The following is a 25,766-nucleotide window of genomic DNA, read 5'->3' on the forward strand; positions in this document are numbered from 1 at the left end:
AGTAACCAAAAAAGTGTTACAACAAATCAAAGTATTTTATATTTCAGATTCTTCAAATAGCCACCTTTTGCCTTGATGACAGCTTTGCACATGCTTGGCATTCTCTAAACCAGCTTCATGAGGTAGTCAACTGGAATGCATTTCAATTAACAGGTGTGCCTTGTTAAGTTCATTTCTGGAATTTCTTTCCTTCTTAATGCGTTTTAGCCAATCAGTTGTGTTGTGACAAGGTCTGGGTTGGGGGTATACAGAAGATAGCCCTATTTGGTAAAAGTCCATATTATGGCAAGAACAGCTCAAATAAGCAAAGGGAAATGACAGTCCATTATTTTAAGACACGAAGGTCAGTCAATCCGCAAAATTTCAAGAACTTTGAAAGTTTCTTCAAGTGCAGTCGGAAAAAACATAAAGCGCTATGATGAAACTGGCTCTCATGAGGACCGCCACAGGAAAGGAAGCCCCAGATTTACCACTCCTGCACAGGATAAGTTCATTATAGTTACCAGCCTCAGAAATTGCAGCCCAAATAAATTCAGACATCTCAGCATCAACTGTTCAAGAGGAGACTGGGAATCATGCCTTCATGGTAAAATTGCTACAAAGAAACCATTACTAAGGGACACCAATAAGAAGACTTGCTTGGGTCAAGAAACAAAAGCAATGGACATAAGACTGGTGGAAATATGTCCTTTGGTCTGATAAGTCAACATTTTAGATTTTTAGTTCCAACCTCTGTGTCTTTGTGAGATGCAGAGTAGGTGAACGGATGATCTCTGCATGTGTGGTCCCCACTGTGAAGCATTGCGGAGGAGGTGTGGGGGTGCTTTGCTGGTGACACTGTCAGGGATTTATTTAGAATTCAAAGCATGCTTAACCAGCATGGCTCCCACATCATTCTGCAGCGCTACGCCGTCCCATCTGGTTTGATCTTAGTCCCACTATCATTTGTTTTTCAACAGGAAAATGACCCAACACACATCCAGGCTGTGTAAGGGCTATTTGACCAAGAAGAAGAGTGACCGAGTGCTGCATCAGAGGACCTGGCCTGTACAATCACCCGACCTCAACCCAATTGAGGTGGTTTGGGATGAGTTGGACCGCAGGGTGATGTAAAAGCAGCCAAGTGCTCAGCATATGTGGGAACTCCTTCAAGACTGTTGGAAAAGCATTCCAGGTGAAGCTGGTTGAGAGAATGCCAAGAGAGTGAAAAGCTGTCATCAAGGCAAAGGGTGGCTACTTTGAAGAATCTAAAATATTTGGATTTGTTTAACACTTTTTTGTAGTTACTACATGACTCCTTGTATTCCTTATTCTACAATGAAGAAAATAGTAAAAATAAAGAAAAACCCTTGAATGAGTAGGTTTGTCCAAACATTTTACTGGTACTGTATATATATTTTTTTACCAAGTAACACTTCTCAAAAGGCACCGAATTGGTGGAACGACCTCTCTCTTTTGTACTCTCCCTCCCATGTCTTGCCTCTTATCTCTCTTACACACTTGCTCCTCATCCCTTCTGAAATGGTGCCTGTGTAGATTGGCGTTGTTATATGATGACAGGGCAGTATAAACAGATAGGTATCGTCTGTAATCTGTCTCTGATTGTGTAAGGACATCAAAGGTCCATTTCTCTGAATCCCTGACATGTTGACGTGTCCGTATCCAGGCTACCATCACCGTAGCAATAGAAGTTGAAGGGAAAAAAAGGTGAGGGTGCAGCCTCCTCTGACATCACTCGATGACATCACACAAGATATGTTGGTCCTATTCTGGTTACTCAAAGTTCAGGAAAAACGAGTTGGTAGACATTCTCTGTGTTTTGTTCCCTCCCCTTCTCGCTCTCTCTTTTTCTCTCACTGTCATAGACTCTTCTCACTGCCAGTCATTGTTTTTGTCCCAGTGAGATTGTGAGCTCCTCTCTTCAATTCTTTCTCTCGAACTCTCCTGTTGTCGGTTTGGTGTTTGGTGGTTGTGACCCCTCTATTATGCCATGGGAGACCCTGTGCCTTTCTCCATCCTGAACGAGAGACTGAGACCACAGTTGACTGCCATGGAACAACTCTGCTACTCCCTGCACACCCTGGAAGATGGACACCAGCTGCCTGGCATTGTCAGTGGCAGTTCAACCACACGGTCTACAATACTGAGAGATGAAATACAAACACAGGATGATTCAAGCTCGACCACGACCGAACCAGAGGATGACCCAGAAAAGGAGGATGTGGTCACAGAAAGGTTGACTTCGCTGACCGAAGAGGGGGACAACTGTCATGATCTGTTGACCATGACCAGTACCTGCTTGATGCAATCTTTGACCGCAGAAGATGCTGGTCCTGATGGTTCTGGTGAGCTGACCGTGGTCAAGGAGAGTTTGGCCATAGAGAATGGCGATCCAGGTGTTTTGACCATGGTCAGTGAGGGAGATGGTTCTGATGAGGTCAGTGAGGATAAAAGCCCTTTCAGACGGAGCTACGTAGACCGAACCTTACCGGACCTCATCAGGAGTGGACAACAGCTCGGCAGACGCAGAACATTAGGACCAGTGTCCGACACGGTGAGAGAGTGAGGACGGACAAAAATAAAATGTGTGTGCTGTGCGGCCAAGAAAGTATATTGAATATAATTTGACGCAGTACTTGTTATGGTTTTCAAAGATCTTGGACCAGAACAGATCTTTCACCTCGTTCAGTACAAGTGTGTCATACTCTGCTATAGAATGTTATCAGCTCATAGAGACAGGTTTGATTTGTGGCTGAAGGGAACATTGTTGTCGCTCGTTGGGCTCTTATCAGTTAGGGGCCTGGTGTATCTGTGTGCGTGTGTAATATGAGCTTTCGCATGCGTATCCAGTACAACAGGATTTGTCTCTGCTGTGTCTCATCTTCCAGGAATCTGGATTAGCACCGTTTACCACTGTGCCTGAGTTTTTCATGACACCATTTATTCTTAGCTGAAGGTTGTGTGTGTGTGCGCATGGTTAAAGGTAGTGCCTCAGGTGGTGTGTGTGTGTGTTATGCATGTAACACTGGTGGTGTGTGTGTGTGTGTGTGTGTTTTGCATGTAACACTGTTGGTGTGTGTCTAGTTGAAAGGAAGAGGAAATTCAGCAACACCTGTAGGAATTTGTTATACATGCTTCTTTACAAATGTGCTTGTGTGTAGTTGAAGGAAGTGCGTCGGGAGGTGGCGCTGTCAGTGAGACGCAGTCTGAGGCTGAAGGCTCAGGTGGACAAACTACAGGAGAACAGAGACGAACCGGGATGGATCCAACACAGGGAGAAGGTAACACACACACACTTCAAATACAGTCAAGCATAACCATACATTCGACAGGTAATTTCAAAGGTCATGCAATTGTTGAAACATACAAAAACAAGATCAGTGTTGATGTATAAAGGCTGAATAACAAGAATCACATGACCACAGGGCTTGAATGGAGGCTCTGGAAGTAGACTAACAGGAGTGAATCCTTTCTGTTTCTGTGAAGCACGTCACCTTTAGAAGTCTGTGTTTATGTTAAACTCTTTCCCCACCCTCCCTCCCTCCCTCCATCCATCCTTCTCTCACCCCCTCCCTCAGGAAATAAAGCTCTGCCTCGGGTTCTGCTGTGGTACAAGTGGTTGCACAGCCTTTCCTCTATATGGAGGCTGTGCTCACTGATCCTGTACTTTTTCAACGTTTTTCTAAAGGTTTTAATCAGTAACCGTGGTCAAATAGTTTTCAATGGCGTACTGTCAATTTAGAGCCAGATAGCACAGGATTTTGCTTTGTGCTTGTTTTTCCCAATAAGTAATGTAGTTTTTGTTTTGACTGTGTCATTTGGTTTATTCTGATTGATTGGATGTTCTGGTCCTGAGGCTTCAGTGTGTTAGTAGAACCGATTTGTGAACTCAGCCCCAGGACCAGCTGGATGAGGGAAATATTTTCTGGCATTGCAGGGCTTGGTAAATTATTTGAAGGGGTCACTATATTTTAGATGTTTTCAAAACTTCATTGCTTTTTTTGGAGTTATTATTAGTGGATATTGGCCTAATTCTGCCCTGCATGCATTGTTGTAGTTTTCCTCTGGACATGTACTGTAGGTGTTTGCCCCATTGAGTGAAATCTTATTTTGCAAGTGGACTCCACACCTCGCTGCCATAAAGTACAATTGATTCAATGATACATTCAATTAGTTTTAGCCAAACTAGACGAGGTATTTCTATTTTGATTCGTTTTTTTGTGCTTTCTCTCTCAATTCATTCACTGACTCATTTAGGTATCCAGTTGAGCTTATTTTGAAACCTAAGTAATTGTTGTGTGTGCAGTACTCTGTATATTTTGTACCAATCGAGATCTTCTCTGGAAAATCATTGTTTTAGTGTTTTGGGGATTTACTGCCAAGGCCCATGTCTGGCAGTACTGCTCTAGGTGATGTGCTGTGGGTTTCAGCAGGCACAGGTCATCTGCGAAGAGCAGGCATTTAACCTCTGTATTGTGGAGACCAACAACGGGGCTGAGGATTTTTCTTGAATAGTGGCCAAGCGCGCAGGGCTGAGATTGCAACCCTGGCAAAGGCCAGGCCCCTGGTTAAATAATTTCTTGCCAATTCTGATGCTCCATTTATTGCCAAGGATAAGTGAATTTAAGAAAAATTCCCCAAATTCCAGGGATTAACTTCCTAGTAAACTAACTGACAAATTTGGATTTAGCTAGCTAGCACGATTAAGATAAAAATAAAAAAATCTAACTCACTCTGTCAATCTTGTCCTCGATCTTCAGTTGTATAATTTGATTACTTATATTTTGTAGCACATTTTCATTGTGATCTTAACAAACAAGAAGTTATAAAAGTCAGGAGCTGTTCTTCTGCATGAATGCCTTGACTGTTTCTCTCTCTAGGTTACAGAGGAGGTTCAGTCCGTTCTGAGGTTGTTGCTTCCTCTGACAGAAGCAGAGTCCAGCACAGTAGAACCATCTGTTCAGGAGAACAGTCTGGATACAGCGCTGGTCCTGCTGCAGAACGTCGCACGCAAACTAGCTCTCAGCCACACAGCACAGGTGAACCTAAACTAGCTCTCAGCCACACAGCACAAGTTAGGCCAGGGTCCTCAAGGATGCATTTAGTACCTCAGTTTTAAGTGAATGTGACCCAGGCTTGCACTCACACCTCTTAGGTGAGCTTAGATCCCACCCCCACAGGCAAACCCATAGAATACAAAGATGAGTAAATCTGTGCCTATCCAACAGTAGCTCAGAGGCTAACAGTTCATGTCAGGTGAGTTTAGACACCGCCCCTCAGGTGAGCCCAGACTAGTTCAGTTCAGGTATGTGACCTGATGGGTTCAGTTAGCTCAACCTTGTTTCAATGGAATTTTAATTACTCTGTGGCATTTAAATAACTCCCAGGCATAATGCATCACCACATGACTCACATTATTATTATTGGACCATGCTGGTCATTTATGAACATTTGAACATCTTGGCCATGTTCTGTTATAATCTCCACCCGGCACAGCCAGAAGAGGACTGGCCACCCCACATAGCCTGGTTCCTCTCTAGGTTTCTTCCTAGGTTTTGGCCTTTCTAGGGAGTTTTTCCTAGCCACCGTGCTTCTACACCTGCATTGCTTGCTGTTTGGGGTTTTAGGCTGGGTTTCTGTACAGCACTTTGAGATATCAGCTGATGTACGAAGGGCTATATATAAATACATTTGATTTGATTTGACTCCCAGGCGTAATGCATCACCACATGACTCCCAGGCATAATGCATCACCACATGACACCCAGGCGTAATGCATCACCACATGACTCCCAGGCATCACCACATGACTCCCAGGCATCACCACATGACTCCCAGGCGTAATGCATCACCACATGACTCCCAGGCATAATGCATCACCACATGACTCCCAGGCGTAATGCATCACCACATGACTCCCAGGCGTAATGCATCACCACATGACTCCCAGGCGTAATGCAGCACCACATGACTCCCAGGCGTAATGCATCACCACATGACACCCAGGCGTAATGCATCACCACATGACTCCCAGGCATCACCACATGAGTCCCAGGCGTAATGCATCACCACATGACTCCCAGGCGTAATGCATCACCACATGACTCCCAGGCGTAATGCATCACCACATGACACCCAGGCGTAATGCATCACCACATGACACCCAGGCGTAATGCATCACCACATGACTCCCAGGCGTAATGCATCACCACATGACACCCAGGCGTAATGCATCACCACATGACACCCAGGCGTAATGCATCACCACATGACACCCAGGCGTAATGCATCACCACATGACTCCCAGGCGTAATGCATCACCACATGACACCCAGGCGTAATGCATCACCACATGACTCCCAGGCGTAATGCATACACGGAAGGTCAGAATACATCAGCAAAGATTTTATTCCAACTAGCAGAAGAACTGATGTCATCAATAGTAAGAAACACCCTTTTATGTCAATGTATTCCATTACTGTGTGAATATAAATAAAACAAACCTGCCTTTTTTCTCCCAACCACTCTCTCTTGCTTTGTTTTCCCCAGGATTCCCAGTTCTGGGTTAAAAAAGGGAATGGTATGGATGACAGTGCTGTTCTACAACAGGCACTACGGGACAGAGACGATGCCATGGACAAGTGCGTGTACACACACACACACATACACACACACAGCAAAGATAAGTGTCAATGTCTCCTCTAAGAGGGAACTGCATTGTTCCTGTAGAAAAATGACACATTGATGTTTTGTTTAGTTTTTTTTCCCCTTCCTGTTGAACAGGAAGAAGGCCATGGAGGCGGAGCTTCTCCGCAGTAAGACAGAGATGATGTTACTGAACAACCAGCTGTTGGAGGCTGTGCAGAAACGACTGGAGCTCTCACTGGAACTAGAGGCCTGGAAGGTACTAAAAGATGGTGGGAGGAGAGAAAGAGAGAGCGAGTCGGAAAAATGGATATGTCTGAGACATACAGTAGCAACATATGTTCTCAGCTGGGGTTAGGTTACGGTGGAAAACAAGCTCTCACTAATGAGGGACAATGGCAAATTACCCATGGGTTAACACACACGGTATAATGCATCCAGCTGGTATCCTAGCATGATAAAGGAGTAATAGAGCCTGGGGCCATCTGGTGGTGAGGGACCAACTTCCTCTAATGGTGCAATATGACATGACATACACTAAAGTGACCAAAAGTATGTGGACACCTGCTCGTCGAACATCTCATTCCAAAATCATGGGCATTAATATAGAGATGGTCCCCCCCTCTACTGGAATGACGGCCTCCAGTCTTCGGATCATTGCAGCGGGGACTTGCTTCCATTCAGCCACAAGAGCATTAGTGAGGTCAGGCTTTGATGTTGGGCGATTAGGCCTGGGGGCTTTACTTGACTCATCGCACTCTAGTGACTCCTTGTGGCGGGCCGGGCGTCTGCAGGCTGACTTCTGTCGTAATTAGAAAGGTGTTTTACACATCGGTGCAGCTGGCTTCCGGGTTAAGTGAGCGTGTGTTAAGAAGCGCGGTTCGGGTGCTGACGTTGCTTCCATAAGCAGTTTGGAACTTGGTAGTGAGTGTTGCAACTGAGGACAGACAATTTTTACACACTTCAGCAGTCCCGTTCTGTGAGCTTGGTTGGCCGATCTGTTGTTGCTCCTAGAAGTTTCCACTTCACAATAACAGCACTTACAGTTAACCGGGGCAGCTCTAGCAGGGCAGAAATTTTATGAACTGAAAGGTGGCATCCTATGACGGTGCCATGTTGAAAGTCACTGAGCATTAGTGAGTTAACACACATTTCTTTTTTTACCATTACATCACTGGTCAGAATGTGTACCAAGTTTGGTGTCTAAGGCCTCGATCACACCGATAGCGTCATTGTATTTTCGTACACCGGAAGTGCATTCATTTCCAATGGTACGGATTTATCGAATGTATGCATAGACGGTTTGACAGAACTGGAAGCAAAGTGTGAATGTTGAACTTTTGTTGCACACATATTTTGATGACGTAGGTATTATCAAAGGTAAAAGATAAACATAAATACAACTGCCATAATGAGAAATAATCCATCAATAGTCTGTTTTTTACCATTAGTCAATAAATATGTCAAATGTATTTCCGTGTCAGGACGACATCCAGAGGATCCTACAGCAGCAGCTCCAGAGCCAGCAAGCAGCAGAACAAGCCCAGAGGAAACCCTCCCGTCTGGGGCTGCTGAGGAGAACTAAAGAACCCCCACACCAGAGGCCAGCCTCCACCCCTGCCCCCTCGCCGGCCCTACAACGCACCCCTGTTACCTGGAGGGACAGGCTGAAGAGGGGGAAGACGGGTCGTCATGGTGACCAGGATGCAGCGCAGGCGTCACCGGTGTCGCGGTCGTCGAGTAGCAGCAGCAGACTGGAGGGGTTTCATACCATAGACTTATAATACAACATGAGAGCGGTCGTCGAGTAGCAGCAGCAGACTGGAGGGGTTTCATACCATAGACTTATAATACAACATGAGAGGGACAAATCATTGCTACTTTATACATTTTTCAAACTGTTGATTCCTACTGGGAGAGATACATGGATTACACACATTCACAATGAGAATAATTCTCTACTTGAGGAAAACATTCATAGTACATTTGGGTTGTAGAGTCTCTCCAACTGTAATCATTAATTTAACTATAACGCGTGTCTTTGATTAAAGTAATTGAAACGTCCTTCCAAATGCTGAGCGTGCTATTTATTCTAGTCGAGGATACAAGTACACAGCTAAAAATTAGGGATAAAACAGCCACAATGTCCCAAGGATATCACAACTTCCCATTCTCCTTAACCCATAATATTTACCAAGCGCAGACTAACTGGTATGAGACAGGACGACAAGACATTTGTTTTTATTTCCTTCAATTTTAATATACATCAGTAATACATCATCAAATATTTCTCAATTATTCACCCAATGTATCTCACAACTACATAACATTTCTTGACATTGAATGAACGTTACTGTGGCAAAGTTAAAATGCATAGGCCTATCGACAACTGAACGAGAGGATGAAAAGGCATGCTCATAGTAAAATAGACTAAATTACGGTTTGTCAATTTCAACATGAACATAAATACATTAAACATTTCACCTCATACCTGGGTTAAATTGGTTCAATTAGTATTGGTTTTATTTCAAATACTTTAGGTGTGCGCTTGATTGAGCTTGTACAGTGTTAATGGAATAGTCCCAAAAGTGCAAACCCCATCAACCCAGGTTCAATATCTGTAAATCTTTCCCCTAGACACATTCTTGACCAACAGAAAGCCAATATGAACCCTGGGGTCTGAGTATGATTGGTAGGGGATTGCCTAGCTACTCAATTACAACTATTTTAGTTAAAACAAGGGTAAGCTAGTTCAACACGAACCATTCTGATATCTTTAGTTATTCAAACCTGGCATCCAATGGAGTACACTTTTTGTTTACCTTGCAACTGATCAAAATACTTTCAACTACAAAAATTATAAACAAACTAGGACCCTTTTGGGGCTATGAGTTACTGTGATAAAATATAACTGGCAACACGGAGACCAGTCTCAGAGCTGCTGGATAACTGCGGAAACTTGTTACAAATTTTACAGAGATGAAAAGGAGATGAAAACAAAAAAAAGCCACAGAGGCACAAACACACAGACAGACTGAGCTGCAGTATCACTGATTGTACTTTTCCCCAGACACACAAGCACCAAAACATTTCACTGAAGAACAAACCCGACCACAGTAGAGGAAATCTGATAAGATTAAGGACAATATGAGTTAGATTTTTGCATCATATCTGACATACCCATGAACACTAAAACATGGCAGGCCAATTCTGATCTTTTGCCCAATTATTTGCGAAACATCTGATTGGTCAAACGACATATCAGAATTGGGCTGCCTGTGTAAATGCAGCCTTTGTCTACAGAGTCAAAGTGATTCATATACTTGAATAAATGACCATTGAAACAGACGCTAGTAGATTATCACAGAGTACACAGTTAATTTTTTACAAAATGGCCACTCACAACACAGAAGAGTAGAGAATATTACCCAGAGTGTAGTGTAGAGCATTGGGTTTTCCAACTCCAGTCCGAGAGAGTGAAGGCTTTTGTTCTAACCCTACACTAAACACACCAGTTTCAAGTAATCTACTATTCATGGTCTTCTGTCTGGAACTTGATTAGTTGAATAAAGGTGTTAGTGTTGGGAGTCAGGACCCACCGTCCTAGGGATCTCCAGAGTGTGTTAGTGTAGGGCTGGAACAAAACCCTGCAGGTCCAGTAGATTCCCCAGGACCAGAGTAGGACCCCCTCTGCTGTAGAGTCTAACCTGGGAGATACAGGAGATAATACAGTACCTGGAAAGATATAGCTTTATTAGCGCTTAAAATGGCATAGAAAGATAGCTATTTAGCTATCTGAATGACATCACACTATAAAAAAGGTCAAACGTGTTACACTACATGTAATCTAGTAGTACGACAAAAAAATACTGAAATTAATTCCAAAGACTAAGGGTCAGATTTACTAAAGCGTTTGCATCAATTGCAACACCTTTTTTTCCCCAGCTGAGGATATGATACCAACAAACAAAAAAACACAGCTTTAACACTAGGCTACACTGTGTGCTTTCACTTAATGTCTTATTCCATTCGGTAACAATCATTTTACCACTTTGTTCTCCTTTCTGGCTAATTCCCACAGGCTTAGTAACATACCGCACACAAAACACACCATGTATAAAAGAGATTGCACACAGCAACACAACAGCCCCGATCTCTCTGGGGAGCCGTAGATGTTCCTTCACTGACATCAGGTGCTAAATCCACGTCAGTTCAGACAGAACCAGAGCACTTATTCATGAGTGCTCATCTAGGATCAGGTTCACCCTTTGTTCATACGTTATTTACTATGATCTAAAAAGGAAAAACTGATCCTAGATCAGCATCCTAATCTATGGTTCAGCGCTGCAGTTGTACTTTACATTCCCTCTGCTTGAGAGGTCCTGTCTTTAGTCCAGACTTCCAATATAAAACAATTAGGGCCCGTATTCATAAAGCATTGTAGGATTAGGAGTGCTGATATATATATATATATATATACACTCCCCCCCCCCCCCCCCCCCAGGGGTTGCCTGGCTACCCAAGCACCTTGCTCCAGCCAAACGCTACACCACACCCACGGGTGTTAATTGCTTCACCGCAATGAGTCTAAATTTGAGTACTTCCACAACGATTTCTAGAACAGAAAAAAACATTCTAACCGTTCTGATTGGTCCCAGAAACAGATGGGTTGGGCCAAAGCCAGAACACACACGGTTAAAGCAGAGGTTTGATTAGTTAGAGATGAGCCAATCGCTGATTACAACACCCCTCTTTGACATCACCGCAAACGACTTCAATAGCTAGGTTTCCATCCAATTGGCGACAGATTTTCACGTGAATATTTAAAAAATCTGCAGAGATGAGTTTCCATCAAATGGACTTGTGGATAAAAGGCCGTGCGTGATGACGTAGTGCACATAAAAATACCTTTTGCGGATTCACATGTACCCAATAAAAAAGTTAAATGGGTTTCCATGGCACTTTCAACTCCAGGCCTACTGATGGTTTTGTCACAAAAAAAATGTTGCGTTATATAGCGAATGTGGCCACTCCGGTATTGGCTTGTGCGCTTTAGTCAACAGCTCAGATCAGTTGTCACCAACCTTTGAGTCAAGATCACTTTCGCAGTCAAAATGCAACACGAGATACCGCTCTGGATTATTATTATAAATGTAACATTAACCCAATAAAAGCAGTCCTGTAAGGATGAGGTTTGTGCAGTAGGCCTAATATATTAACACAGCATATTGGCTATATACCTGGCCTGGCAATTTTTTAAAACTTGAGATTTGATTACAAAATAGATCAGTTGGTGTAGCACTTGCAAGGCAGAGGGGAGCATAGTGTTGAATACATATTTTTAACATGAACTCGCTCTTTGCTGTATTCTTTGACAGTCTCTCTGTGGTCATGGTTTTACAAGTTATTACATCTAAGTTGGGCAAGTATCAAACTTTGCTATGGCCTGAGGTCGTGGAAGCTCCTTAGGCACTGTGATTTGATATATCAGATTGGCCACCCAAGTAGGCGCACTCGAGTTAGCCACAGATCTCCCAGTCCCCCAGTTTAACTTTTCAGACAACTGAAATGGTTCAAAATGGGAACTTTGCTTACCCGGTGCGCAGGGCTTCTCAAATCAAGTGCACCTCTCGCCAAAAGCGCAACATGAATTTAAAAGGAGAGCAAAGCCTTAATCAAAGCCTTTAACGTTGGATTTTCCTCAGAAATGTTTGGTGATCGACGAGGAATGCCTTAAAGATCAACCTGTTCTGAATGATTATGGACTAAAGAGAAAGATCATTTTTATTTGTCAAATTGCAGCCAAACATCGATCAGCGTGTCACTAGAATAAGACCCTCAATATTTATTGGAAAGCAGCATCAAGCTAATCCCCTTGCACTTTCACCACCATGTGAAGTTCCTCATAACTTATTTCATATGAAGCCTAATAAACTGCATACTTTCCCGAGTCGTAATGAAGGACCACCAGTTCTCGCATAATACATTTTACAACAAAAATATCCCACCATGTCTAGCGTATTTTGTTTAGTCTACATTTGGAAAGTTCACTGACAAATTAGCTTTTTCCATCAAGGCTATCGTGGCATTCTTTTTATCCGACGGGTACCATAAATCGCATTAAAAAAAAAAGGTTGGATGGAAACATGCCTGGTTAATGATGGCAGTCAGACTGAAGTATGTAGCGAACGATAGAGCAGCGGAATAATTCAATTTGAGTCATCAGGCAAAAACAGGGGCACACTGATCCTAGATCAGTACTCCTACTCCGAGATGCTTTGTAAATAATGCTTTAGCTGTGCTTTACATTCTCTCCGCTTGGCTCGTCTTTAGGCCAGGCTTCACTTCTCGGCCAGCATTATGAACCAGGGTTCCAACCACAGAACTAGAAGGCGATTATATTTTTGTTCTGCCAAGCTCCCTGCTGAATCACCCCTCTAGACTACCCATCCCAGAGACACAGTCTGGCTGCTTTAGAGATCACACCATATTCCCCATACTGTAGGGTTAGAACTGCGATGTATCTCAGGCATTGTCTCAAATTAGACACTCTATTTCCTTGTTGCACTATGTCACACGTGTCAAACTCGTTCCACGGAGGGCCACTCCTCCCTTGTACTTGATTGATAAATTAAGGTCATTAATTAGTAAGGAACTCACCTGGTTGTCTAGGTCTTAACCTGCAGACACTACGCACTCAGTGGATTGAGTTTGACATCCCTGGACTACATAGTGCACTATATTAAGGCTGTTATGACACCCTATTCCCTACATATTGCAGCTTTAAAAGCAGTGCACTATGTACATTTTTGGGCGATCTGACCAAATTCACATAAACATTTAAGTTATAGATCTGTCATTCTCATTGAAAGCAAGTCTAAGAAGTGGTAGATCTGTTCTATGTGCGCTATTTCTATGCTTCCCGTGATTAAGTTACATTTTTGCATCTTTTACTTTCAGATTTGAACACCAGTTTCAAACAGCTAAGAAATACAATATTTTAGGTTATGGATTATTTCACAGCAGTTTAGATGGTACAATGATTCTCCACACTATACTTTCCTGTATGTCACAAACTGACATTAGGCAAGATATTCAATTTTTGCAACCAGGAAATGGCACAGCAGTTTCCGAATAGTGCATCTGTAACTAGTGCACTATATGGGATACAGGGTGCCATTTGAGACATAGCCACATACATACAGAACATGTCCAGACTAGACTATATAAGACCTGGCTCAAAGCCTTTCTTCAATGCTGATTTACATCAACCTGATTAGAGTAGAATGGTACTGTGCAACAATGACGAGAGGATCTTTGGATTAGTAACTCATACCTAAAAACACTCCCTCGTTTAAAAACAAACTGTCAATCTATCTACTTTAAATATAATCTCAACCTCTTACTACCCAACTACCTACTTTTCTTAATATTTACATATCTATTAAGTACGGTAATACAGGATTTACACAAATCCTTGATTACAATATGTCGGTTAAAGGAGCTATATGTAACTCGTTGTCAATTTCACAAGAGATGGTCCGGTCCGTCTTTTATTGACCAATAAGAAGGCTGCACCATTAGAATGCAATTTTTTGTGAGCCCAATAACCTTTTTTGGGGAACAAAATATGATGAAACACTGTCATTCCACTATTACTATAGATGAATTAAGGGCATTTTCCATACATTCCATACAGCTCCTTTAAGCGCAAGATAAACAGCATGGAAAGAGTGAGTTTGGTCCAGGGTTAGCAATATTAGCATTGTCTACTAAGATGGCTGTGCCTCCTCTGGTTTGAAGCTCTACCTACTGGCTGTTTTAAGAGGTGGACCCCAGTGTGAGTGGGCGGAGCCTAACAGGCCTTTCACATTATTCGCACAAGGCGTTTTGCTCAGAGCGAGAACACCACGCACATACGTTGGAAAGGTCAAACAATTATTTGAACTTTGACGAGTGCAGGCAACAGCAGTGACCGACACCCTCAGAGCCTTCGCAACACAGCATGCCCTTTGGAGCGTGTTATTTTCCGCCATTGGATAACACTGTGCCGTATTAGTGTGAATAATGTTAAAGGCCAGCGGTTGTCCTGTAATTAGGTGGTGGAGGGTGGAGAGGGCTGGAGCAGGGTAGGATTAGTAATTAGGTGGTGGAGGGTGGAGAGGGCTGGAGCAGGGTAGGATTAGTAATTAGGTGGTGGAGGGTGGAGAGGGCTGGAGCAGGGTAGGATTAGTAATTAGGTGGTGGAGGGTGGAGAGGGCTGGAGCAGGGTAGGATTAGTAATTAGGTGGTGGAGGGTGGAGAGGGCTGGAGCAGGGTAGGATTAGTAATTAGGTGGTGGAGGGTGGAGAGGGCTGGAGCAGGGTAGTTTTAGTAATTAGGTGGTGGTGGTGGGTGGAGAGGGTTGGAGCAGGGTAGGATTAGTAATTAGGTGGTGGAGGGTGGAGAGGGCTGGAGCAGGGTAAGATTAGTAATTAGGTGGTGGTGGGTGGAGAGGGTTGGAGCAGGGTAGGATTAGTAATTAGGTGGTGGAGAGGGTTGGAGCAGGGTAGGATGAGTAATTAGGTGGTGGAGAGGGTTGGAGCAGGGTAGGATTAGTAATTAGGTGGTGGTGGGTGGAGAGGGTGAGAGCAGGGTAGGATTAGTAATTAGGTGGTGGTGGGTGGAGAGGGTTGGAGCAGGGTAGGTTAGGGCTGCAGGAAGGAGCTGATGGAGCTGATGAAGTCCAGGGGTTTGTCTGCGTGGATCCAGTGGCTGGCGTCTGGGATGTACTGGATGTCTGCACATGGGAACAACCGCTGGATCTCTGGATAGTCCTCAGAACTGAGAGGGGGAGAGAGAGAGCAGAGCGAGGAGGGAGCGAGCAGAGCAAGGAGGGAGCGAGCAGAGCAAGGAGGGAGCGAGCAGAGCAAGGAGGGAGAGAGTAGAGCGAGAGAGAGGAGGGAGAGAAAGAAGGGAGAGAGCAGAGCGAGACAGAGGAGGGCGAGCGAGGAGGGAGAGAGCGGAGGGAGAGAGCAGAGCGAGAAAGGAGGGAGAGAGCAGAGCGAGGAGGGAGAGAGCAGAGCGAGGAGGGAGAGAGCAGAGCGAGGAGGGAGAGAGCAGAGCGAGGAGGGAGAGAGCAGAGCGAGGAGGGAGAGAGCAGAGCGAGGAGGGAGAGAGCAGAGTGAGAGAGAGGAGGGAGAGAAAGAAGGGAGAGAGCAGAGCGAGACAGAGGAGGGCGAGCGAGGAGGGAGAGAGCGGAGGGAGAGAGCAAGGAGGGAGCGAGCAGAGCAAGGAGGGAGCGAGCAGAGCAAGGAGGGAGCGAGCAGAGCAAGGAGGGAGAGAGTAGAGCGAGAGAGAGGAGGGAGAGAAAGAAGGGAGAGAGCAGAGCGAGACAGAGGAGGGCGAGCGAGGAGGGAGAGAGCGGAGGGAGAGAGCAGAGCGAGAAAGGAGGGAGAGAGCAGAGCGAGGAGGGAGAGAGCAGAGCGAGGAGGGAGAGAGCAGAGCGAGGAGGGAGAGAGCAGAGCGAGGAGGGAGAGAGCAGAGCGAGGAGGGAGAGAGCAGAGCGAGGAGGGAGAGAGCAGAGTGAGAGAGAGGAGGGAGAGAAAGAAGGGAGAGAGCAGAGCGAGACAGAGGAGGGCGAGCGAGGAGGGAGGGAGAGAGCAGAGCGAGAAAGGAGGGAGAGAGCAGAGCGAGGAGGGAGAGAGCAGAGCGAGGAGGGAGAGAGCAGAGCGAGGAGGGAGAGAGCAGAGCGAGGAGGGAGAGAGCAGAGCGAGGAGGGAGAGAGCAGAGCGAGGAGGGAGAGAGCAGAGCGAGGAGGGAGAGAGCAGAGCGAGGAGGGAGAGAGCAGAGCGAGGAGGGAGAGAGCAGAGCGAGGAGGGAGAGAGCAGAGCGAGGAGGGAGAGAGCAGAGCGAGGAGGGAGAGAGCAGAGCGAGAGAGAAGAGGGAGAAAGAGAGAGAGAGAGAGACAAAAGATGGAAGAGAGAAGAGTCAAAGTAGGGAAACAGAAGACACCAAACCAAATCATAGAAATATTACAAAGCAGTCTTACACCAATGACAGCTATTAAACTGTATGACATCTTATACCTGATGTAGGCAGAACTGGCTCCGCCCAGGAAGAGGGTGGGGCCCTCGTATGTGGTTTCGAAGGTAGGGAAGCTCATGATGTCATCAAGGTGTGCGGCAATGGCGTCCAGATTGACTCTCCAGGCGTAGTGTCCGTTCTGCTCCACCAGGTTGGTCAGCAGGAACTGGCGCACTGAGCGCTCCTGAACACAGGAAGGAACAACACCATTACTAAAACAAACTATCACCGGGTATGTCCTCCAAATGCCTTCTCTTTGGTTTCAAAAGAAAAGGCATATCAATGGGCTGCAATTACAGTATATAATAATGCTTTTTACTCAATTCCAAAGCCCTTTAGATGGTGCTTGGGGATTAGTCAACAACCAATTGAAGACTGCTTTATATCCATTTGGTTTCACAATGCATTCATGCATTCAGTCTCCAAAGACCAGGGATGTTAACAGTTAAATGTATTTTTGGCAGCTAACCGATTTAACTGGTCATGCTGATCGGTCTATAGGTTCATTTGCATAATTTACTGGAATTGCATTTGGGCAATAAAATGGTATGTTTTACATTCACTACTTCATTACAGCAGTTGTATGTTCAATTACATAGCCTTTCAGCTGTCAGACGATTGGGTTGCTACAGTTGTAGTGAGATGATAGTGACAGGTAGTGTGAACTCTGGGTGGTATTAACAGTAGTACCTGTATGTATTAAAGATCCCTATTAGCTGCTGCCTTATGGGTTCCATTAACATAAGGTAGTTATATACACACACACAACTTAAAACATTACCAGACACTACATTTCATAACACATTGTGTTCCCTCAGGCCACTACTCTACTGTCACATACAGTTGAAGTGGGAAGTTTACATACACCTTAGCCAAATACATTTAAACTCAGTTTCACAATTCCTGACATTTAATCCTACTAAAAATTCCATATTTTAGGTCAGTTAGGATCATCACTTTATTTTAAGAATGTGAAATGTCAGAATAATAGTAGAGAATGATTTATTTCAGCTTTTATTTCTTTCATCACATTCCCAGTTGGTCAGAAGTTTACATGCTCAATTTGTATTTAGTAGCATTGCCTTTAAATTGTTTAAATTGGGTCAAACGTGTCGGGTAGCCTTCCATTCCTCCTGACAGAGCTGGTCTAACCGAGTCAGGTTTGTAGACCTCCTTGCTCGCACACTTTTTCAGTTCTGCCCACAAATTTTCTATGGGATTGAGGTCAGGGATTTGTGATGGCCACTCCAGTACCTTGACTTTGTTGTCCTTAAGCCATTTTGCTACAATTTGGGAAGTATGCTTGAGGTCATTGTCCATTTGGAAGACCTATTTGTGACCAAGCTTTAACTTCCTGACTGATGTCTTGAGATGCTGCTTCAATATATCCACATAATTCTCCTTCCTCATGAAGGCATCTATTTTGTGAAGTGCACCAGTCCCTCCTGCAGCAAAGCACAACCACAACATGATGCTGCCACCCCCGTGCTTCAGCGTTGGGATGGTGTTCTTCAGCTTGCAAGCCTCCCCCTTTCTCCTCCAAACATAATGATGGTCATTGTGGCCAAACTGTTCCACTTTTGTTTCATCAGACCAGAGGACATTTCTCCAAAAAGTACGGTCTTTGTCCCCATGTGCAGTTGCAAACCGTGGTCTGGCTTTTTTAATGGTGGTTTTGGAGCAATGGTTTCTTCCTTGATGAGCTGCCTTTCAGGTGATGTCGATATAGGACTCGTTTTAATGTTGATATAGATACTTTTGTACCCGTTTCCTCCAGCATCTTCACAAGGTCCTTTGCTGTTGTTCTGTGATTGATTTGCACTTTTCGCACCAAAGTACGTTCATCTCTAGGATACAGAACGTGTCTCCTTCCTGAGCGGTATGGCAGCTGTGGTCCCATGGTCTTTACTTGTGTACAGTTTGTACAGATGAACGTGGTACCCTCAGGCGTTTGGAAATTGCTCCCAAGGATGAACCAGACGTGTGGAGGTCTACAATTTTTTTTTCTGAGGACTTGGCTGACTTTTGATTTTCCCACGATGTCAAGCAAAGAGGCACTGAGTTTGAAGGTAGGCCTTGATATACATCCACAGGTACACCTCCAATTGACTCAAATGATGTCAAATAGCCTATCAGAAGCTTCTAAAGTTATGACATCATTTTCCCAGCTGTTTAAAGGCACAGTCAACTTAGCGTATGTAAACTTCTGACCCACTGGAATTGTGATATAGTGAATTATAAGTGAAATAATCTGTTTGTAAACAATTTTTGGAAAAATTACTTGTGTCGTGCACAAAGTAGATGTCCTAACTGACTTGCCAAAACTATAGTTTGTTAACAAGACAATTGTGGAGTGGTTGAAAATGAGTTTTAATGACTCCAACCTAAGTGTATGTAAACTTCTGACTTCAACTGTATGTACTATGCTTATTGGTCATAGTATGGATATAGTAACTATGCCTAAAGTTCCCGGATGTCGTACTACATTCGCCAAAATACTAAGTATACAAGCAGTGGACACTATTTCTGTGCTTTTAGGACGCATAATGCAATTCTTCCAAAAATGGGCGTGGCTTCACAAACCTTTTCAGATTTGAAGAAAATGGCGGAAAATATGCAGCCCAAGTTCAATGTGAGCGGATACAAATTCATTGCTTTAACCAATTACAACAAATGTTAAGAAAATGTTGAGCAATTTAGTAAAGTAATAACTTTTCAAATACATTCCAAGTTATGTTGACTGACAATTTGTTAGCTACACTGTCCTTTACAGACTGCATAACATATTACAGCAGTATGTACCATCTGTTAGCTTGCTACCTAATGTTAGTTGGCTACTAATACGTCAAACTATATTAACAACATGCTAACTATCCAACATTTATTGACTTGATTATTCACGTCATTCTTAGCTAAGCGGGATAGCTGTTGTGCGTTCAATGGACATTGTTAATTCAGTGCATTCGTAAATTCACTCCGGCTATCTACTCCGATTTCAGAGCACTCGAGTCTGATTGTGCCAGAAAGCTGGGATCAACCCTACTCCTCGGCCAGAGTGTCCAGCGTGCGCTCTGAACGCTCAGAGAACAAAACTCTCTGAATTTACAAACGCCCAGAGCACACGCTGGCACTCCAGATTGAATTAACAAACACACCCAAAGTCATAAGATGTTAGAGTAATATATTACTAGCTAGACAAGCTAGCAAGAGGTTTCGTAGCAACAATCAACATCAGGTAGATAGGCGTAGCGCTAGTACGCTCAACTGAAAGGATAAGTTTAGAGTATACTAAAATGAACTAATAATATAGAGTCATTAAGTATGTAGTATACAGTATGGGTATTCGAACACAGCTCTGATGTTAATAACAGTAGTGTGAACCCTGGTGGTAATAACAGTAGTGATAGCCAGTGAGGAGCTTGCCCTAACCTTGACCAGTTTGCGTAGCTGGTCCTCGGCCATGCGGCGGGCGGTCGAGCGAGGGATGTCGCTAGAGATCTTCACATCCTTCATGGCCTGGATGTAGGAGTGGAAGTTGGTACGGGTGGTGGTCTGGGCTGGACTGATGTCCACCACCACCAACCTCTCCACCAGGCCAGGCTACCGGTGAGATATGAGGAAAGGAAGGAGAAGGGGGTGATTGACGGGAGGGGTAGAGCGATGAAGAGACAGGTAGAAGGAGGGAGAGAACAGAGGTAGAAGAGCAGAGGAAATGAGAACTAGAAAAAAAAAAAAAGTTCTGCCCCGTCTATACAATGGGAAAGTGTGACCACTTCAGTTTCTAAAATCTTCTTAAGAGGCGTAGTGTAGAAGTACATTAACCCACAAATGTGAATATCATTATATACCGTATACAGTGAATTTGGAGTATTCATACAGACTTTTTCCCAACATTGTTACGTTACAGCCTTACTCTAAAATTGATCGTGTTTCCACAATCAACACCCCATAATGACAAAACGAAAACAGGTTTAGACATTTTTGCAAACTTAAATCAAACAGAAATACCTTATTTACATAAGTATTTAGACCCATTGCTATGACTCAAAATTGATTTCAGGTGCATCCTGTTTCCATTGATCATCCTTGAGATATACATCTACAACTTGATTCAATTGATTGGATATGATTTAGAAAGATACACACCTGTCTATATAAAAGTCCCACAGTTGACAGTGCAAAAACCAAGCCATGAGGTTGAAGGAATTGTCCATAGAGCTCCGAGACAGATCTGGTGAAGGGTACCAAAACATTTCTGCAGCATTGAAGGTTCCCAAGAAAACAGTGGCCTCCATAATTCTTAAATGGAAGAAGTTTTGAATCACCAAGACTCTTCCTAGTGCTGGCTGCCCGGCCAAACTGAGCAATCAGGGGAGAAGGGCCTTCGTCAGGGAGGTGACCAAAAACCTGATGATCACTGACAGAGCTCCAGAATTCCTCCGTGGAGATGGGAGAAACTTCCAGAAGGACAAACATCTCTGCAGCACTCCACCAATCAAGCCTTTATGGTAGAGTGGCCAGACGGAAGCCACTCTTCAGTAAAAGGCACATGATAGTTTGCCAAATAGCACCTAAAGGACTCTGACCACGAGAAACAAGATTCTCTGGTCTGATGAAACCAAAATGTAACTCTTTAGCCTGAATGCCAAGCGTCACGTCTGGAGGAAACGTGGCACCATCCCAATGGTGAAGCATGGTGGTGGCAGCATCATGCTGCAAAGTTGTTTTTCAGCGGCAGGGACTGGGAGACTAGTCAGGATTGAGGGAAAGATGAACGGAGCAAAGTACAAAGAGATCCTTGATGAAACCTGATGAACAAGTCTCTGAATGTCCTTGTGTGGCCCAGCCAGAGCCCGGATTTGAACCCGATCGGCTCTGGAGAGCCCTGAAAATAGTTGTGTAGCGACTCTCCCCATCCAACCTGACAGAGCTTGAGAGGATGTGCAGAGAAGAACGGGAGAAACTCTCCAAATACAGGTGCGCCAAGCTTGTAGTGTCATACCCAAGAAGACTCGAGACTTTAAATCGCTGCCAAAGTTGCTTCAGCGCACTGAGTAAAGCATCTGAATATTTATGTAAATGTGTATTTCATTTTTTTGCATAAAATGTTTGCAAATGTAGTTTAGCTTTGTCAGTATGAGGTACCGTGTGTAGATTGATGAGGAATAAGGCTATAGCGTAAAAAAGGGGTCTGAATACTTTCCGAATGCACTGCATATCATAAATGACTGCGTTTTCGTGAATTTGATGATATAATCTAAAAGTGCATTCAAAAAAAGTATTGGGACTGTAAGGAAGTAAGGCGAGATGGTCAGTCACTTTCCCATGGTACAGTGCAGCAGTAATCATTGCAGGTTTCTAATGTAATTAGTGCAGCTTCAAGCGGCACAGAGACCACAGTGTAGTAAGGATTCATATTAATGTTCCGGGGTCGTTCGTTTGTTCACCTGCGACAGGGCTGTAGTCATGGCGACCTTGCCCCCCATGCTGTGGCCAATCAGGACGCACTTCCCGATGTGCAGCTGGGCGAGCAAGTGCGTCAAGTCATTGGTCATCGCCTCATAGGTCAGATCGGTGCTGTGTGTGCTGGTACCGTGGTTACGGGCGTCGACCGTCAGCACCTGACTGGACAAAGGACAGTTAGGACACTAGGGAGTGGTGGAGAGGAGGGAGATGGAGGGGTGGAAAGGAGGGAAGGCACAGGGCTATAGGCTAGATAGAAGACTACAGTTCAGTCCTTCGTGATCACTCATTGAAAGGAAGGACAGTAGGGATTCATTGGGGTGAGAGGAGAGGGAGAGTAGGGTGGGCGTAGAGGGAGAGTAGGGTGGGCGTAGAGGGAGAGTAGGGTGGGCGTAGAGGGAGAGTAGGGTGAGAGGAGAGGGAGAGTAGGGTGAGAGGAGAGGGAGAGTAGGGTGAGAGGAGAGGGAGAGTAGGGTGAGAGGAGAGGGAGAGTAGGGTGAGAGGAGAGGGAGAGTAGGGTGAGAGGAGAGGGAGAGTATGGTGGGCGTAGAGGGAGAGTAGGATGGATGAGAGGAGAGGGAGAGTAGGGTGGGAGGAGGGTACAGGCCATAATCCTGCTGGTATTCATTTCTCACTGGCACTTAACTGCATTACGGTCACTGATTGTAACACATATCTGGTTTCACAACCCTCAACAAATAGAAAGCATGAATAAAACAGCCACCCTCGAAGACCCGAGTTGTGCATAACTGGCTGTATGTGAGAGAATAACTGAGCCTTATCAGCATGGCTTCAGATAAATCAGAATTTTGTATATAGAATTGATTATTTACCCGGTTGTTTAGAGAGAAAGATATGTTGAGACCAAGGCATACACAGCCTAGTGTATCCCCCCACCTCATGTGTTAGCCATCCCGGATTTACAGTCCTTAATATTAACATGCGTTGCTCTTTGTGGTAAATAATTGTACATTTACATAGAGGAGCAATAAGAGTTAAGTGCCTTGCTCAACAGCACATTGACCAAATTTTACACCTAGTCGCCTCTGGGATTCGAACTAGCATCCTTTCGGTTACCTGCACAACGCTCTTAACCACCAGGCTACCTGCCGCCCATGTAATATTTTTGAAACTGTTGTCTGCCTTGTGAGACTATGCGTTACCTTTCGGCCTGTCCTCTGCACCAGGGACTTGGCTATAGAGTGGAAGTTGGACTTGCTGCCAAACAGCCCATGGAGGAACACCAGGGGGGTGCCGTCCCCTGTCCCGTCAAACACGTCATAGGTTAGGTTCACAGGGCTGCAACAGACAATAGAATAACACATTGTTAGAGTTAACATACTTTTTTTTGTGTATGTAAATGCTTTCAAAATTAGTGGATTAGGCTATTTCAGCAATACCAGTTGCTGACAGGTGTATAAAATCGAGCACACAGCCATGCAATCTCCATAGAGAAATATTTGCAGTAGAATTAATTTACTGAAGAGCTCAAAGACTATCAATGTGGCACTGTCATAGGATGCCACCTTTCCAACAAGTCAGTTCGTCAAATTTCTGCCCTGGTCAACTAAGCGCTGTTATTGTGAAGTGGAAATGTCTAGGAGCAACAACGACTCAGCTGCGAAGTGGTAGGCCACACAAGCTCACAGAACAGGACTGTCTAGTCCTGAAGCGCATAGCTCGTCTGTCCTCGGCTGCAACACTCACTACCAAGTTCCAAACTGCCTCTGGAAGCAATGCAGCACAATAACTGTTCTTCGGGAGCTTCATCAAATGGGTTTCCATGGCCGAGCAGCTGCACAGAAGCCTAAGATAACCATACACAATGCCAAGCGTCGGTTGGAGTGGTGTAAAGCTCACCGCCATTGGACTCTGGAGCAGTGGAAACGCGTTCTCTGGCTTAATGTACAAATTACCTCGACTAACCTGTACCCCTGCACATTGACTCACTTACCCCCTGTATATAGCCTCATTATTGTTATTTTATTGTGTTACTCTTTATTATTTTTACTTTAGTTTATTTGGTAAATATTTTCTTAACTCTTCTTGAACTGCACTGTTGGCTTGTAAGTAAGCATTTCATGTGACAAATCACACTTCATTATCTGGCAGGCCGATGTATGAATCTGAGTTTGGCGGTTGTCAGGAGAACGCTACCTGCCCCAATACATAGAGCCAACTGTAAAGTTTGGCGGAGGAGGAATAATGGACTTGGGCTGTATTTCATGATTCGGACTAAGCCCCTTAGTTCCAGTGAAGGGAAATCTTAACGCTACAGTACACAATGATATTCTAGATGATTGTGTGCTTCAACTTTGTGGCAACAGTTTGGGGATGGCCCTTTCCTGTTTTAGCATGACAATGCTCCTGTGCACAAAGCGAGGTCCATACAGAAATGGTTTGTCAAGATCAGTGTGGAAGAACTTGATTGGCCTGCACAGAGCTCTGACCTCAACCCCATCGAACAACTTAGGGATGAATTGGAATGCTGACTGCGAGCAACGTTGGTGTCCTACCTCACTAATACTTTTGTGGCTGAATGGAAGAAAGTCCCAAACATCTAGTGGAAAGCCTTCCCAGAAGAGTGGAGGCTATTATAGCAGCAAAGGGAGGGACCAACTTCATATTAATGCCCATGATTTTGGAATGAGATGTTCGACGAGCAGATGTCCACATACTTTCGGTCATGTCGTGTATTTGATAATAAAATTACTATCTTCACAGGGATGCAACAGAGGAAAGAGACAATGACGTTAGTGAATTGTTAACGTATCCTTGGTAATGAATTCGGCTAAGAAATGTAGTAAACAAAACAAGTAACTGACTATGTCAACATGATATTCTCATTCAACGATGTAACTGATTTACCATAACGTTACATTGCTAACCTAGGACAGTTAAACAAACACTGAGTAGGGCCGGGGTCATTGTTGGAATGCTGGCCTAGCTGGTTAGCTAGCTAGATAAAATGCTAGTAAAATATTGGGCTTTAGATTTGACAACGCACAATACAATAAATGCAAGCAACATCGGATGGGCACACATTGCTTGTCATACAACAGAAAATGTAGAAATGTATTAATTTAGTCCACAACCAAGTGTACTGCTAACGTTAGTTAGCTAACTACCATTAGCTATCCATCTAAATAAAATACCCTAGCTACCCCTAAATAACACAAACATACACAAATAAAGATCGATGATAACCAATTTCTCCTATAATGTTGTTATTCGGTGCATTTACATGAAAATTACGTAGCTAAAGAAGATAGCTAGCTAGAATGTGAACTCGCTGTCAATTTATTAGCCTGGACTGTAGCAAGTAGAGGGCATTTAACGTTACCTGGTCGAGCCAACCGCCCGAGTCATCCGCAGCACGCCACCGCTGAAATCCTGCTGTCCGGTTACAAACCGACATGTTGCCCGTCCGCAGAGAAGTCCTCTCGAGAGTAAGCGACAGAAAACACTCATGACAAGGTAGGCTCGTTGAATTTTCTTCCAGGCTGACCGACAACATACGCTTTCTATTCTGCAGATTTCGGAGCAGAGAAAATCATTCTCTGACTGACATTAGAAGAGAATGATTAGTCACT

The 25,766-nt window shown here is 44.3% G+C and overlaps 2 protein-coding genes across 3 annotated transcripts; one reads left to right on the top strand and one right to left on the bottom strand.

Moving 5' to 3' along the window:
• Positions 1 to 1,877: 1,877 nt before the first annotated feature.
• Positions 1,878 to 9,150, top strand: LOC139387905 (bicaudal-D-related protein 2-like). Of its 2 annotated transcripts, XM_071134261.1 has the most exons (7): positions 1,878 to 2,554; positions 3,162 to 3,281; positions 4,881 to 5,039; positions 6,550 to 6,641; positions 6,784 to 6,904; positions 8,130 to 8,377; positions 8,443 to 9,150. In XM_071134261.1, the coding sequence occupies exons 1-7, from the start codon at positions 1,991 to 1,993 to the stop codon at positions 8,486 to 8,488; spliced, it is 1,350 nt and encodes a 449-aa protein (XP_070990362.1). In that variant the 5' UTR covers positions 1,878 to 1,990; the 3' UTR covers positions 8,489 to 9,150. The 2 variants fall into 2 exon arrangements, with proteins under 2 accessions (XP_070990362.1, XP_070990361.1); XM_071134260.1 differs by lacking the exon at positions 8,443 to 9,150 and having other exon boundaries at positions 1,894 to 2,554; positions 8,130 to 8,439.
• Positions 9,124 to 25,766, bottom strand: LOC139387906 (abhydrolase domain containing 11). The gene is made up of 6 exons (XM_071134263.1): positions 25,517 to 25,766; positions 23,337 to 23,472; positions 22,158 to 22,331; positions 20,140 to 20,310; positions 16,713 to 16,894; positions 9,124 to 15,468 (listed from the first exon to the last, which is right to left on the bottom strand). Exons 1-6 carry the CDS (start codon positions 25,642 to 25,644, stop codon positions 15,333 to 15,335), a joined length of 927 nt encoding a protein of 308 aa, XP_070990364.1. The 5' UTR covers positions 25,645 to 25,766; the 3' UTR covers positions 9,124 to 15,332.

This window comes from Oncorhynchus clarkii, chromosome 29 (genome assembly GCF_045791955.1).
Source record: "Oncorhynchus clarkii lewisi isolate Uvic-CL-2024 chromosome 29, UVic_Ocla_1.0, whole genome shotgun sequence".
Taxonomy (NCBI): domain Eukaryota; kingdom Metazoa; phylum Chordata; class Actinopteri; order Salmoniformes; family Salmonidae; genus Oncorhynchus; species Oncorhynchus clarkii.

What these genes read in the sequence shown, in the direction of transcription:
- LOC139387905 (XM_071134260.1), top strand. Translation starts at nt 1,991, where the DNA reads ATGGGAGACCCTGTGCCTTTCTCCATCCTGAACGAGAGACTGAGACCA. An exon ending in TAGGACCAGTGTCCGACACG is followed by an intron (nt 2,555 to 3,161) that starts GTGAGAGAGTGA and finishes GCTTGTGTGTAG; the next exon opens with TTGAAGGAAGTGCGTCGGGA. An exon ending in TGGAACTAGAGGCCTGGAAG is followed by an intron (nt 6,905 to 8,129) that starts GTACTAAAAGAT and finishes TTTCCGTGTCAG; the next exon opens with GACGACATCCAGAGGATCCT.
- LOC139387906 (XM_071134263.1), bottom strand. Translation starts at nt 25,644, where the DNA reads ATGAGTGTTTTCTGTCGCTTACTCTCGAGAGGACTTCTCTGCGGACGG. An exon ending in TGACTACAGCCCTGTCGCAG is followed by an intron (nt 20,311 to 22,157) that starts GTGAACAAACGA and finishes TCTCACCGGTAG; the next exon opens with CCTGGCCTGGTGGAGAGGTT. An exon ending in GCCAGTTCTGCCTACATCAG is followed by an intron (nt 15,469 to 16,712) that starts GTATAAGATGTC and finishes TCCCCCTCTCAG; the next exon opens with TTCTGAGGACTATCCAGAGA.